Source organism: Panthera onca, chromosome B2, assembly GCF_046562875.1.
Source record: "Panthera onca isolate mPanOnc1 chromosome B2, mPanOnc1 haplotype 2, whole genome shotgun sequence".
NCBI classification, from domain to species: Eukaryota; Metazoa; Chordata; class Mammalia; order Carnivora; family Felidae; genus Panthera; species Panthera onca.
The window spans coordinates 54,667,269-54,683,874 of NC_138343.1; the positions used below are offsets into that span (position 1 = coordinate 54,667,269).

The following is a 16,606-nucleotide window of genomic DNA, read 5'->3' on the forward strand; positions in this document are numbered from 1 at the left end:
AGGTTCATATATAACAATCAGCAGTTTTAAGTTGATGGTTACTTATGTTCAAATGCATTTTAAAAACATTACACCCCTCCCCCCCGCCATGTTGTATGTTTTTTGAAGTCCTACTTTACAACTTTTTATTTTGTGTTTTCCTTAAGTAATAGTTACAGATATAGTTGATTTGCTATTTTTGGTTTTTAACTTTCATCCTAGCTTTATAAAGTGGTTAATCAACTACCTTTTCTACACATTAGCTTTTACCAGTGAGATTCTTTCTTTCTGTCTTTCTCTTTCTTTCTTTAAAAGGTGAAAGATTTATTCGATCTGAAGAGAAACCAGAGTATTGAGATTTTTTTTTTCTTTCATAAGTTTCTTCTAGTTACAGCCTTTTGTTTTCTGTTTAAAGGAGTCTTTTTAACATTGTAAGGCTGGTTTTGTGATGATGAACTCCTTCAACTTTTGTTTGTCTGGGAAACTATCTCTCCTTCAATTATGAAACATAACCTTGCCGAATAGAGTATTCTTTGTTGTAGGTTTTTTCCTTTTAGCACTTTGAATATATCATGCCACCTCCTTCTGGCTTGCTCATTTTTTGCTGAAAAATTAGTGGATAGTCATATGGGGGTTTTCTGGTATAAAACTAGTTGCTTTCCTCTTGCTGCTTTCAAGATTCTCTCTTTATCTTTAATTTTTGACACTTTAACAATTATGTGTCTTGATGCAGACCTCTGGGTTCTTTGTCTTGTTTGGGGCTCGCCATGATTCCTGAACCTGGATGTCTTTCCTTCTCCAGATTAGGGAAGTTTTCAGCTATTATTTCTTCAAATAAATATTCTGCTCCTTTCTTTCTTTTCCTTTTTGTACATAAGTGAATTAGTACACTTGATGTTCCAGAGGTCCCTGAAATTATCCTCATTTTTTTTTAATGTTTTTTCTCTTTGCTATTGAGTTTAGATAATTTTCTCTACTCTCTTTAAGGTTGCTGATCTACTCTGCATCCTGTAATCTTCTTTTGATTCCCTCTACTTTTCATATGTTATTATATTCTTTAGCTCTGATTTTTTTTTCTTTCTTTGTTGAAATTGTCACTTTGTTCATCCACTCTTGGGTTCAGTGAGCATCCTTACGACCATTACTTTGCACTCTATCAGGTAGATTGCTTATCTCCCCATCATTGTCAGTGTTGTTCTTTTTTAAGGTTTTATCTTGTTTTTTTTATTTGGAACATATTCTTCTGTCTCTTCATTTTGCCTGATTCTGTCTTGTTACTGTGTATAATATAGAACAGCTGAGTCTCCCATTCTTAAAGGAGTAGCCTTATGTAGAAAGTGTCTTTTGGGACCCATAAGCACAGTCCCCTCAATCAGCAGAAGCATGCACACCAGGGGTATACCCTGTATGGGCTGCATGTACCCTCTTGTTGTAGGGTCGGTCATGGCTGCTGCAGGCATACTGATAGGTAGGGCTGCCACTAGGGGCAGGAGTTGTTTCCAGGCTGACACCACCCACTGGGAGGTGTGATGGGAATGGGGGCCACTTTGGCGGTGCATCTGTTGGGGTGGGCAGGTTTGTAGGGGAATGCTGGGGCAAGGTGAGCAGTGCTATGTTGATCAGAGTACCAAAAGTGGTGCCTGTCAGCACTTCCAATCCAGATAAAATTCCTATAGATTCCTTCACCTCTGGCACATGCCTAAAATTAGCCAGTAAATCTCCTTCATGTATGGCCAAAGTGCTTGCTTTTCAGATTGCTGCCTCTGTGCGGGTTTGTGGAGCAAGTGATTTTGTGTGCACACTTTTCTTTTCCTGTAACCCCCTGACTCTCCCAAAGTTAAGCCCCACTGATTTTCAAAGCCCTAAGTTATGTGGATGTGTCTTTTCAGCGCAGGTCCCCAGATCCGGAGTAGCTAAAGTGGGGCTTGAACCCCTCACTCCTCAGAGACCTTTGCATTGGTAATATCCCTCCCACGTGTGGGCCCTGACCAAACTGTGCCTCTGCCTCCCCTCACCATCTCGATGTGACTTTTTCTTATATCATTAGTTGTGGAAAGCTGTTCTGCTATTCATCAGGTTGTTTTCAGAGAGAGCTGTTCTATATGTAGTTGCAGTTTTGGTGTGTTTGTGGGATGAGGTGAGACAGTATCCTCTTGCTCCACCATCTTGATCAAGAATCTCTGTGATTGGGGCACCTGGGTGGCTCGGTCGGTTAAACGTCCAACTTCAGCCCAGGTCACAATCTCACAGCTTGTGAGTTCAAGCCCTACATTGGGCTCTGTGTTAACAGCTCAGAGGCTGGAGCCTGCTTCAGATTCTGTCTCCATCTCTCTCTGCCCCTCCCACTCTCACGCTATTGTCTCTGTCTCTCAAAAATAAATAAATATTTTTTAAAATTAAAAACAAGAATCTCTGTGATTGATTTTTTTAGCACTTGAAATGTGGCTGGTCCAAATCAAGATGTACCACTGAAGGCAGTGGTGTATTGGTAAACCAGCTAGTGGAGGGGTCGGGTAGGAGAGCCTTGATTTATGTCATTTGTTGGTTTCTGTTAATGTAAGTACTTCTGTTGTGGCCAATTTTAAACTACCAAAGTGATGTCAAAACCCTGACTTGGAAAGTCATAATGCACAATTGATTCTCAGAAGCCAATGTGAGTCAGCTCTAGTATAACACTTAAAGGATAAAATATATACCAGGTTTCAAAAATTTAAGTAAAAAAGCATTATAAAATATCTCAGAAATATTTTTATATTAATTACATGTCGAAATGACAATGAACTATTAATTCAAATAAGTTAAAATTAATTTGATTTGTTTCTACCTTTATTTTTATTTTTTTAATGTTTATTTGTGAGAGAGAAAGAAAGAGAAAGAATCTGAAGCAGGATCCAGGCTCTGAGCTGTCAGTACAGAGCCTCATGTGGGGCTCGAACTCACGGACCATGAAATCATGACCTGAGCCGAAGTCAGATGCTCAACCAACTGAGCCACCCAGGCAACGCTTATTTTTATTTTTTTAATGTTTATTTATTTGGGGGGGACAGAGAGACAGAGTGCAGGCCAGGGAGGGGCAGAGAGAGAGGGAGACACAGAATCTGAAGCAGGCTCCAGGCTCTGAGCTGTCAGCACAGAGTCCGATGTGGGGCTTAAATCCATGAAGCGCGGGATCATGACCTGGGCCGAAGTGGGATGCCTAAGCAACTGAGCGACCCAGGCACCCCTGTTGCTACCTTTTTAATTATAGTTAGAAAGTTTAAAATTATAGATGTCATTCATTATATTTCTGTTGGAGAACAATGCTCTAAATAGTTACATGGGACTACTGAGCCTTTGGGACTAAGTATTAGAGTGATTAGTTTCTATTTCCCTATCATATTTTAATATTTGCTTCTAGCATACAATTGTATTTGACCAATTAAAACTGATGTTCAAGCAGGTTCTGTACCACCAGTACAGAGCCCAATGCGGGGCTCAAACTCACGAACTATGAAATCGATTAGCTCATATGCTCAAATAGATCGAAGTCAAATGCTCAACCCAGGTGTTCCAATAATTATTTTAAAAGCAAATCTAATTGGTGCTTTCAAGAAACTTAATAGTGATACTAAAATTATGAAATATGTAAAGATGTATGCTCTTTTTACTTTTTGAGAGGTAGGTTAACCTTTCATTTTCCTAGTACAAGTGTTCTCAAGTTAGTGACCATCTTAAATCTAAAACTGACAAATGCCTTTTAATGAAGAAATCTTTCAAAATGGACAGCTTAAGAAACAGAAGTAACACTATGTCAAGAAGATTTTATGGCAAAGATAAACTTCAGTGACTCCTTACTCAATGTTCATATAAATCTGAACTACCTAAAACTCCTATGATTTTCTTAGGTAAGGAGTACTTGTCAATAGATAGTATTCAGTCTGTCCATTACTTTATGAACAGTAACTGCTTCGAAGAGCAGCTTTTCTGTCTATTTCATCTCTAGGAGCATCTCTTGATTTATGAGAACAGTACTTAGATTGCTGCACTTAGCTTTGCTTTTCTTATAGTTGTAGTTGAAGATGTGTGCATTGTTCTTGGTATATCTTAGAACTACATTAAGGAAAAGTTTGGAAGTTGAGCATTAGAATTGGGGTGAGGAGGATGTGATTACATTTTTGGCTTTATCACAAAAATCATTGAATATCTAAAATATATTTCTGTATATATCCTTCCTTTTTTTATAGATTGAAAATAAGTGGTCATTTGTGCAATTTTTTTGTTTTTGTTTTTTTAATGTTTATATATTTTGAGAGAGTGTGTGAGCTGGGGAGGGACAGAGAGAGAGGGAGAGAGTCCCAAGGGGGGATTGGAACACTGGACTTGAGCTCACAAACTGTGAGATCATGCTGAGCTGAAATCAAGAGTCAGATGCTTAACTGATTGAGCCACCCAGGCACCCTGAAAATAAATGGTCATTTGAAGATTATTTAATATTGTTCAATATGTTTCAAAGGAAAAATCACTTCAAAAGTCAAATAACATTTGCCACTGTTAGCCAAACCTATTGAAGTTTACTTTTATTAAAATTGCATTAAAATAGAAGACATAGTTTTTCTTTAAAGGAAATTTAGTACCCTGTTTATAATTATTTCTATTTCTAGAATTATTTTATTTGTTCATTACATGAAAATTATACCTATAGAGGAATTTCAGTAGCATATGATGCTGTCACTTATGATACTTATAATAAAATCTAGTCTGTCTACCTGTAGACATAACTGTTCACCTAGCTTAATTCTATTTCATGATCCATTTTATAGAGTATTCTCCCAGAGCCTTCCTCCCCTTTTTTAAGAGAAGCAAACTTAAAGAATACAAAAAATTAAATAACTAACCTTACTTTATATAGCAAGTGTTAGAAAGTCTTAGTCTGCTTAGCTTTAAGCCATTTCAGACTTCTTGGTATTGTTTCCCATCAGCTTACAGTGTATTTCATGTTGTTTTCTGTTTCTGATCTTTATTTATATATATGCATATGGATGTATGTAAACCTGTATGCATATGTGTATGTAAAATATTATATATATGCAAATTTACATATATTTTTCTCTTAATCCTGTAGTCCTTGGACAGACCTTTAAGTGACAGATTTTACTTTCTGTTTCAATATCATGTCTGATATGATACATTTCTTTTTATAAGTAAGATATTTGAAAATAACTACTAAATTGGTATAAATATTTTCATCATTTCCATAAAGATCATAGGACATAGGGATTCTGGACTGACTTGCGCTTATATTAGGCACAAAAATAGAATACTTAAGCACAGTTTTAATTAGTGAGTCGTGGGATTGATTTTGGCAGTACTTTTGTCCATGTTGCTGAGTAGACTTTACATATATGTTCTCATTTGTCCTCCTTCTCCCCTTTTCTCTTTCTTCTCATTCCCTTCTTCCCCTTATTCCAAGTTCACTTAGTCGTTGATGTTCCCTTAAAGCTTAAATCCTTTAACCCAAATGTTAGTATTAAACTGCACTAAGGAATTCAGTATTTTGGGTGGCAGTTTAATAGCTTCTCAAGAATCCTTTTTGGGTACCTATTTTTAATGATTCAAATCTTTATTCAAATATAGTAAGTTAAAAGACAATGGGAAATTTTCAATATTAGCATTTTTATATTGTACAAAAAAACATAATAGGGAGTAATATGATTACCAAATTTGAGTGTCATACACCTTCCAGAAAGCCTCACTTCTATTTAGTAGTTGGCTGATTTGTGAGAATATTTCAGGATTTATGAATTGTGGCATAGTACATTTTCCAATTGAGGAGGTTCACACTTTTAATAAGATTCTCATGGCTTCTCAAAGATCTAAGAAATAGCTATCATCATTCTTTTTCTAATGTGTTTGCATATATATGCACACATGAAGACATTTAGAGAGCAGATAAGTACAATAACTAGAACAGTATACATAGTAGCTTATTATCATTATTATTATTCACATTTTTCCATCCCTCTTCCTGCAAAAACTAACAAGCAAAAAATAATTGGACTGTGTTACAGATTGGTTCACTGTGCTGATTGGTGTGCAGGAGGTTCATTGGGGAGTTCTCTCAGGATCCATATCTGTCAGGGAGTGAAGACAGGCTTGAGCAGAAGGAGAAGGTGGTCTTTAGTTGATCCTTCAGGGAACTCTGAGGCTGGATGACCCTGCAGAGGTGTCCCTAATTGGAGCAAGGGCTGTTGGCCTTTCTATCACTGCACCAACCAGTCACTGGATCTGGCTGCTCTCCGGAAGGAAACAGCACCTTGAGCAAAATGGTTTTCCTCAGCCTCACCTGAGAGGGACTTCTGCCGCAGGCTGGCAGTCATCAACACTCTCTGACCCTGGAAAAATGTGTGTCCTTGTTCTGAGGAGAGGGGATGTAGACAGCATACCACAGAGTCCGCTACATAATCTCCACGGAATGTGAAGGAAACACTGGATGTTCAAGCCAGAAATCAGGAAAATATTCAAGGCTCCTTTCTGTTTTTAAGTGTTACTGAATCTGTTCGCTCTTTCGTCTCTGTCTTCCGTAACCTAGGATGTCATGTCACTTTAATTCCTAATTTTCAGTCTCTCTTTCCCCCAAAAGCCCTTCAGACGATGCCAAAGTAATCTTTCTAATATACTTTAATTTCTGCCCATCCTTAAACACTTTGCTGTCCAGTTTCTCTGCCTCCTTTGCATGTTATTCCCTGTGTCTGGGTTGTCCTTACCCTTTTCTTTATCTTGGTAACTATTACTCATTTATTATAATTTCACTCAGTAGGGCCCTCCTCTGGAAGTTTCAATCACTTTTCCTCCCTTTCCTCCTCTGTAACATCCTGCTTATTGTTTGCCCTCCCCTCTAGACTCATTGTGACTTTATCCTCCCTGGGAGCAGAAATGGTGTCTGTCTTCTGAATAAAACCAGTCTCTAACTACAGTGCCTGGAATTCATTATAGGAGCTTAATGAATGTGGGCTGAATGAATGGAGTAAGCAAATGAATGACTCACTCAATCAGTTCATAGTCTGAAAGCTTATTTGAGAGGCGTTGGCAGAGGCCTGTCTGTGTTTGCATATATTAGCGTTTGCCTGCATGTGTAAAACTATATATAGCAATGGCAGATTTCTACATTTGGATTCAAGTTAATGTGATAGATTATTTTCATTCTTTTCTCCAGAGTGTCTTCAGATGTGACTAGAGAAACCTCTCAAGCTCTGTTAACACCTTGTGGAAGAACTAAATTAGTAATTTTTTTGCTGTGGTCTACACACACCGCCCCCCCCCCCCTCCCCCCCCCCCCCCCCCCCCCCGCCCCAGACAAAGTTAGAAAGAAATGTAAAGCAACTAATTGAAACAGTTCTAGTAACAGTGCTCTAAGACTGATTTAAATAGAAGTAAGTTGCCTTGGTGAGGAAAGACATTTTATTACTCAATAAACATTTACTGAGCACTTGACATGTCACTGAGTTTTCAGTATGTTCAAATCTGGAAATAGAATGATTAAGAAACTATTTTAGAGCTTTTAGTCTAATGGTGCCAAAAGGCATAATTCACTATAATAAAGTGTGATAAGTGCTTTAATAAAAATACATTTAAAGTGCCAGCTGGAGAATCAGAGGGCAGGATCTGCTGAGAGAGAGGTGTGAACTCAGGGAATGCTTCCTGTAGGAAGTGGTCATTACATTGCTTTTGAAAATTGAGTAGGAGTTTCCCCAGTGGAGGGAAGTGAGGCTTATGAGGCAAAAGGAACAGCATTCATTCAACATGAATAAATAATAACAAGGTGATGACTATATTCCAGTTACTGTTCAAGGCACAAGACCTCTGCCTTTATGGAGCTGCTGTTCTAGTAGGGGAGACAGTGAACAAATTAAGTGTGGTAAGAGGAACCTAGCCAAGACCAGGAAATAGCATAAGACTTGGGGAGGTGAGCCTATGTAGACAAGGTTGTCAGGGTGTGTTTTGAGGAGCCCTAGTCCTGGGAGAGCTATGGAACAAGTTCTGGAGACAAATTACTCTGAAGAACACTATCCTGTTAAGTCCTGCTATAAAGAAACTTAGATAATTCTCATTGGAACCAAACCAAAAAAGGCATTAGGTGAAAAAACCCTCTGAGTCATTAGGATTTTGTGAGCTAAAATTCCAAAGAATACACTGTGGGAGGACCTGGACTAGAGCGTAAGGACCCCAGTGACCAGGCAGAGCAGGAGAGGGGCCCAAAGAAGGAGACTTGGGGCCTGATGAACAAGGCCTTTTGGACCATAATGAATTTGTGACCCGTTTTCGGCTGGAAACCAGCAATGCCAGGATTAGATTTGATTTTAGAAAAGTTAATATGGTGGCAGTTTGGAAGCTGTCTTGAGTGAGGAAAGAATAAGTCAAGAAGCTTTTCAATAAAAAAGAGAATGATTACAGCCTGAACAATGGGGAGGAAAGGGTATGTTTTTAGAGACATTTGGAGGTGGAATAGATTCAGTCAGATAACTGTGTTTATAGAAAATGAAGAGTGAGTCAGAAAAATTCTTGGCATGTAATGTTTTAAATGAGTGAAAGTACATCTTCAAGAGAGGGAAACTTGCCCCTGATCTGCCAATAAATGAAGGTCACAGCAGAGATGTAAGGTGGCGGCTGCCTAAGCTATGCTGAGTGTGTAAGAAATAGGAGCAAAGTAATATGTTCAAAAGTGTTCCAGACTCTGCATCTGTACCACATTTTCTTTCACCTTTGAAATAAAGGATGGTTAGAGATGAAGTGGAAAAATATCAGCAGGTCTACTTTCAAAAGGTTGAGCTTTTTACAAAGAAACAAGCTTGTTATCACTTTTAAATAAGACAGAATATGACCTTGAATTAGAGACAGATTAACTGCATGTCTAATTGGTGAGCTCAGCACACCTAGCTGTGCAGCACCTGACTCACCAAAGCCAACGACAGGCAGGTGGCTATGTTCTGCTGCCAGGAAATCATCTGGACCTCACTGGCAGGCTCTGAAGCAAAGGGCATAGAGGAAGCTACAGATGGCAGGGAATAGTAGAGAGCATTAGGAAGAAAGAAGGAAGTGTGGCTCAAAGTTATAAAATGTTATGTACATTTCTGTTTTAAATTTTTTTCTATATTTCTAGTGTGTGTGTGCGTATGTAAATAGAAAGGTTTCCCATCAGTATTTTGTATATCCTATGTTTGTCAACTAGCTGTGATATATTACCAATGAACTAAGGAAAATATCACCTAATATGCTCCTTCCTCCTCTACTGGAAGGGTATCTTGGGTAGCCACTGTATTAGAATTCAAAACAAATAAACAAAAAATTCAAAACAAAAATAATTATTAGCCCTGAGGATGAAGAGGTAGATGAAGTGTTATTCTTCATGGTGGGCTTTGGTCAGCTGTTAAAAAATAATTAAAAATAAAAAGCAAAGTTAAAGAATATTAATTACCAAAATCTAGTTTGATGTCACTACTCTTATTTTTTTCTGAGCCTTTTGGTCACTGATGAATTAGAACAATAAATGGATTGTTATGCTTGACATTTTGTACTTTATTCTGGAAATATTGGCATTAAAAACCAAAAGTAAAATTTCCATTTGATCAATAGTCTTAAATCTTCATAGAAATTTTTCTTTAAACAATTTTGTATTTTCGGGATACCTGGGTGGCTCAGTGGGTTAAGTGTCTGACTCTTGATATCTGCTCAGGTTGTGATCTTGCAGTCATGAGATCGAGCCCCGTGTTGGGCTCCACAATGAGCATGGAGCCTACTTGGGATTCTCTCCTCCCCTCTCCCTTCTGCCCCCTCCCCGCCTCCTGCTCACTTGCATGCACACTCACATGTGCACACACACTTTCTATCTCTCAAATAAATAACTTAAAAAAATGTTTGTATTTTCAAAGGAGCCTTATTTGATATGATTATTCAAATTCTTCGGTTACATTTTTCTAAAGCAGAGTTAGAAAAACTTCTAGCCAGGGTGCCTGGATGGCTCAGTTGATTGAGCTTCTGACTTTGGCTCAGGTCATCTCACAGTTCATGAGTTCAAGCCCCATGTTGGGCTCTGTGCTGAGAGCTCAGACCCTGGAGCCTTCTTTGAATTCTGGGTGTGTGTCTCTCTCTCTGCCACCCTCTGCTTGCACTCTGTCTCTCAAAAATGAATAAACGTTAAAAAAAGAAAAAAAAACTTCTAGCTTCGTCATCAGAATTGACACTTATTTTGGCATATACCAGAGGAAATCATGGTGTGCTCTTGCTCTTCCAAAATGGAATTTGAAACACCTTTTGTGAGCTATGGGTTATACTTTGGTGTTTACAGGCCACGTAAATAGTAAGCTGTGATCTCCATTTCATTTACCCCATTCCTCTGGCTTTCTACATTTTTCTTCTACCTGGTTCTTTCATTTTCCTGTTTGTTTCTTTTTGTCTCCTCCTCACATTTCTTCATCTCATTTAGTTTCCCTCACCTGTTTTATTTCTGACCCTCTTCTCTGGCCAGTCCCTGCCTGCTGAACTGGAACCTTATGGAGCTATCCCTCTAAGAAGAGCAAAGGCCAATTTAGGAGGATGGAGGTTTGACCCTTCAGAAGATATCTGGCTGAATGAACATTGCCAAAAAAGTACTGTTGACTAACTACATCTTCATTCTGGCTTCTTTACAGAATTTCATTTTCCTTTTTATTTTTTATTTTTTATTTTTTATTTTTTTAAGTTTGTTTATTTTTGAGAGAAAGCAAGCCCGCATGTACAAGTGGGGTAGGGGCAGAGAGAGAGGGAGGCACAGAATCCAAAGCAGGCCCCAGGCTCCAAGCTGTCTGCACAGAGCCCAACGCAGGTCTTGAACTCAACAAACCGTGAGATCATGACCTGAGCCAAAGTCAATCGCTTAACCAAGCCAGCCTCCCACAGAATTTCATTTTCTTTAAAAAAATTTAATGTCATATTATATATGATTCCAACACAAAAAATATGTATAAATAAGCACAATATGAAATAACTCCCCATATGCCTCCCCTACCCCCAAAGCATATTTAAAAAAAAAAAAAAAAAAAAAGGACAAGATTAGGTAGGTAAGTTCAAAATTAACACTATAAAAATATTACCACAGCCAATATTTCTTCATTCTTGAAAGCATCAAAGAAAAATTTTTAGTTTCAAAGAAAAGCACACCACTTTTGGTTAAACCCTAGGTCTTTTTCAGGTTCACAGTAGTCTGGCTATCAATCAAGCATATATGTCCATTGGCCTGGGACATGGGCTCTTCTGTTAGAACTCAGCATTTTTTAAAAAGTGATTACTTGAATTATACCTACACACAAAATTTAAACTCTAAATGAGCCCAACCATTGCTGAGACCCTGAATTTTAAAGAATAAAGAAGGGTCAGTAACCACTGTCATCGTGCATGCCAACCATCACTGCTTAACCATCCCTGTCCAGCCTTTGTGACTTAGCAGTGAGCATTTTCAGCATCTGTACATTAACATATAAGTGGTCCACCTTCAGAAAAGCAAAGAATCTTTCCAAGGACATGTAAAACATGTTATGAGAACTTAGCTTCTGACCTATAATTCTTTTCTACAGTCTATCTCAGGCATCTGTCCTTAGATTTTGGTGGTTTTTTGGTCAAGTTTCTGTCTTTGCTTCTATTTCACAAACTGATTTTAGTATATTGCTGATACCTCAGTTCTCTTTTCTTTTGATTTTTAGCTTTGTATTTCCTGCCTTGGAGTCATCCAACCCATTGACAAATTATACCAGTACCATCCTCAACATACCTGTAGACTATCTTAGTATAGCATTTGCTAGTGAGGTTTGTATCAGAAAAATTAAAGAAAATTGGGTGCAGAAAAAGCCCCAAGTTGCATTCCATATAGAAATGTTAGAACACTCTTAAATACAGAGAACAAACTGAGAGTTGCTGGAGGGGGTTGGGGGGGGGGGGCGGGAATGGGCTAAATGGGCAAGGGGCATTAAGGAGGACACTTGTTGGGATGAGCACTGAGTGTTATATGTAGGGGATGAATCACTGGATTCTGCTCCTGAAATCATTATTGCACTATATACTAACTAACTTGGATGTAAGTTAAAAAAATAATAAATATATTATTTTTAAAAAATGGTAGAACATCATAATCACTTGTGAATATTTTGAAGTCCACAGAGTGGGTGTGCATCTAAGATGTTGCCTGACAGAGATTTCAGGTGTCCTACTCACTGGCTATTGTATGAGAAGTATCTATTTGTTAACTCATATTGTTTAGTGACTAGTAAGTGGCATTTTTGGTATTCTACATTTATTTTACATGATAGTTTGTTACTTACATTTTGCATTTTACTGAGTTTTAATTTTTTAATTTTTTTTAATGTTTATTTTGAGAGAAAGAGAGAGTGTGAGCACGTGAGGGGCAGAGAGAGAGACAGACAGACAGACAGAGACAGAGACAGAACCCCAAACAGGTTCTAGGCTTTGAGCTGTTGGCACAGAGCCTGATGCAGGGCTCAAACCCAACGGACCACAAGATCATGACCTGAGCCAATGTCAGCCACTCAACTGACTGAGCCACCCAGGTATCCCTGCATTTTACTGAGTTTTTAGACTACTTAGTTTTATTTAGGAAATCAGTCAGAGTGGGAAAGTGTTGAGTGATAGGTAATGAATTACTCTAAAACATCAGGGAATAGATTCCTATTGAGCATTTTTGTGCAGAACAGCTGTTTTTCAAAAATGGTTATGGCCAGTAAGTGGGAAATGTGACCACTTGTAACCACTACTCTTACCAGCCTGGCCAAAGCCTGTACCATCTGTTCCCTGGATTCTTGTAATGAGCTCCCTATTTCTGTCCCTACTCCCTCTAGTTTGTTTCCATCATATCATGCAGAATAATCCTGTTAACAGTGTCAGGTCATGCCAGTCCTATGCCAAGAAAATTGCAGTAGCTCCCCATTTTACTCAGAGAAAAAAACAAAACTTCATTCATTGGTCCATAACATCCTTCTCTTTCTTTTTTCTCCTCCTGTATATGTATAATCTAGATCATAATGTGAAATTAAAGTATATATGTTTATTAGTTACTGGGTTTTTTGAGTTAATGTTTCACTTATTCCCCTTAAAGAAAAAATCATAAATTGCATAGGATTTTTTAATTCTTCCCACAGTAAACGGCACTCACTAGATAGACACCCCTATTTTAAGGGGATATATTTCTTCATCTCTGAAATGAAGGTAATACCTATAAATAATATCTAATTGTCTCAAAGCAGTCTTTCTCTTGGTTTTCTTCTAGTAGTTCATATATTGTCCTCACATCTCCATTACTGTGGAGGGTTTTCTTTCTCCTTCTCTAGAACCTCTCTTTAGGTCTTTCTTTGAATAGCTTTTTTGGGCAATGAAAAGCACTCTATTGTCTTTTTTTCCCCCTATTACACCTTTACATATGTGTAGAAACCTTCATTCACCCTAAATAGGCTGTGACATGATCAGTAAAGTTACTTAGGGATTGATGATGGTTGAATGATTTATTTCTGGATTTGCAAGAAATTTTCAAGTAACAATTCATTGTAGAAAAATAAAGCAAAAAGTGAAAGGAAAACTAAATGATTTTTGTTAAGAGCATTCTCTCGGAGTGGAGCAGGGTGGAGGGGAAGGGTTGATCTGTGATTAATCCAAATTTAATTTTAATGGAACCTAAAATTTCAAAATACATAAGCTTTTCTCCTTCTGTGGCTTATGTGTCCATTTTCTTTAACATATATTACCCAACTATTTTTTATTTTTAATTTTTTATATTTATTTTTTAAAGTAGGCTCCCTGCCCATCATGGGGCTTGAACTCACAACCCTGAACTTACAATCAAGAGTCACATGCCCTACTGACTGAGCCAGCTAGGCTTCCCCAACTAGATATTTTTTAAATCTTGGGGCACCTGATTGGTTCAGTCGGTAAAGTGTCCGACTCGGTTTTAGCTCAGGTCATAATCTCACGGTTCATGAGTTCGAGCCCCATGTCAGGCTTTGCACTGACAGTGCAGAGCCTGCTTGAGATTGTCTCCCTCTCTCTGTGCCACTCCCTCTAAATAAATAAACTTAATTTAAAAAAATTTTTTTAATTAAAAAAAATGTTTCCCAAATATATATATTAGAATGTTTGTATATAATGTTACATATTTACTTTCCAAGGAAGATATTTAAATATATGTATATAAGCTCATATATATTTAAATATATATATCTTAAGAATACGTATATACATAGAATATGATGTTGGATTTATTGTTGTGTTTTTACATAAAAGAGCTTTGTTATATACCACACAATTGAGCTTTTTATTTCTGTGAATTCATTTCTCTTCAGGTAATTTACGGTATCATTTAAATTTAACTAAAGTTTGAAGGCTTTGCTTCTCCAAAATTGTAGTTCACATATATTCCTTCATGGTGTCATTGATGTTTGCAAATAATCAGTTATAAGTTCATCTCAACACAATTTGAATATCTGTATGTAAAAACATTGGAGAATACGAACTCAGTGTTAAAATTACTTTGAAAACTTTGTTGCTTGCTTCAGTTTTAAAACTTTATAGCCATTGATTTTAAATTGATTTATTTTTCATTTCTGCTCTAATGAATTGGAGAAAAATGGACAGGTCAAATAGGATCCTGGGTGCTGTGGTTGGTTGGCATTTATATAGGTCTTTCATAAAGGATTTAATAAAAGGTGACCTGAAATGCAGAAATGTAATCTATAAGACAATCAAAGAAAACAGTTCTTTTAAGCACACTGTCAGTATTGTATGATTCCTGCTCTGTAACTGTAATAATTTTGTGTGTTTGTCGAAAGATGTAAGCTATATTCAATAATGAGGATAGCAGGAATTTGAGACTTCATGTACATTTCTGTTGTCACAGGAAGGTCAGCCTTTTGAAAAGGGATAGAAATGAACATTTCTCCAGAATTACATTTCCCTTCATTTTAGGCTATCTCTTAATTCCAGCATTTTTACTGTGTTTGATAAATAGGCCAAATATATATTTTATTTATTTGGCAGGGGAGGTAGTGAAACTTTACAAATTTCAACTGGCATTGCACTTGGCTGATAAGAATGGGAGTTTGTACCGCTCTGAAGAGATTACATGAAGTAGAATTGGAAAGCAAATTGTATTTACAAAAGATAGGATGATGTTCCTAATAGGTGTTCAGAATAGACTATTCACTCTCATATTCTGCTGAGCTTTACTAGAAATAACTTCATTTCAAAAAAAGAACAAATCTGATTGAAGGTAAAAGCATTCCCTCTCCACAGACACTCTTCCAAAGGACTTACATTAAATTTTCCTGATGGGCACACAGCTGTATTTTGAGCCGTATCTGTATAAACTGTAATGTGGAAAATAAAAATCTAAATAGTACACCTGATTGCTTCATGCACCAATCATTTAGATTACTAGATTTATATCTATAATTTTGGAAGAGAAGTTGCAAGGTGATGTTCTGACAATAACTGTCAAAGTCATAATACTAGGATCTGTTTTCATCTTGTTGTCAAGGTAAAGTTATTGAAATTCACAGTTGGTAGGTCACAAAGATCACTTACTATCTCTTGTCATCTGTAGCTTAATGCTGACCTAAGCGGCTGGTGTATAATGTCAAAATTATCACGGTGCCCAGGCTGCAGAAGTACAACATGCTACATGATTTAATGCATTTCCTGTCTGGAATAAAGATTATGAAAAGGCCAACAACCATGAGCTACAGTGGTTTAGAGAGACTTAGTTTCTAATTTTGCTTTCTCCTTTTCCCATTCATTTTAGATTTTGGATTTAGTAAAAGGGACACATTACCAAGTAGCCTGTCAGAAGTACTTCGAGATGACACATAATGTAAGTACATTTTTAAACTTTATGGCCTAATCCTTTGTTTTGTTGTTATTCTGTGTTTCATTCAGGGTTTTTAGTTGCAGCTCCAGCTATTTTCACCAGAAAGGGATTTATCACATGGTATTAGGTAACTTATAAAATTGATAGAGGGGCCAGAGAATTAATCTAGAATCTACAGACCCAGAAATACTGTAACAAGGAGAAGCTACACAATGAGAAAACCTTATTCTACTATAGCTGCCACCCACCATTTCACGTCTAGGGATGAGACCGAGGGCCAGTAAACTTTTTTAGGAAAGTGCCAGATTGTAAAAATTTTAGGCCGTATTGTCCATATGGTCTCTGTCAAACTGCTCATCTCTGCTTTTATAGTCCAGAGCAGCCATAGATCATATATAAAGGAATGAGCATCACTGTGTTCTCGTAGAACTTTATTTACCAAAACAGATAGTGGGCTGGATTTGACCAACGGCCTTAGGTAGCCAAATCTTGGAGTAGCTGTAGAACAGTTGCCCTAGGTGCCTAGGAAAACCAGAGGCTTTTGCCATCTTCCCTGTAGAAAATCTGTTTTACTTCTGGCTGCCACCTCATGTTCCTCTTATTTCCCATATCTCATATTTAACTGCATGGCTGAACTTTAGTTACATGTAAGACCCCTGACTGCAAGGGACTCAAGGAAATGTGTTTGGTTTTTATCTTGTTAGCCTCTTTTGCCATGCTTCTATAGTACAGTCATACGTTGGAGATATT

The 16,606-nt window shown here is 37.4% G+C and overlaps 1 protein-coding gene across 2 annotated transcripts in view; it reads left to right on the forward strand.

Moving 5' to 3' along the window:
- The window catches only part of PRIM2 (DNA primase subunit 2), a 349,495-nt gene that overhangs the window by 323,110 nt on the left and 9,779 nt on the right, over positions 1–16,606 (forward strand). For both annotated transcript variants that reach the window (XM_060615833.3, XM_060615834.3), the window contains exon 13: positions 15,791–15,859. In XM_060615833.3, the coding sequence (XP_060471816.1) occupies positions 15,791–15,859 (69 nt within the window). The remainder of the gene's footprint in view (positions 1–15,790; positions 15,860–16,606) is intronic.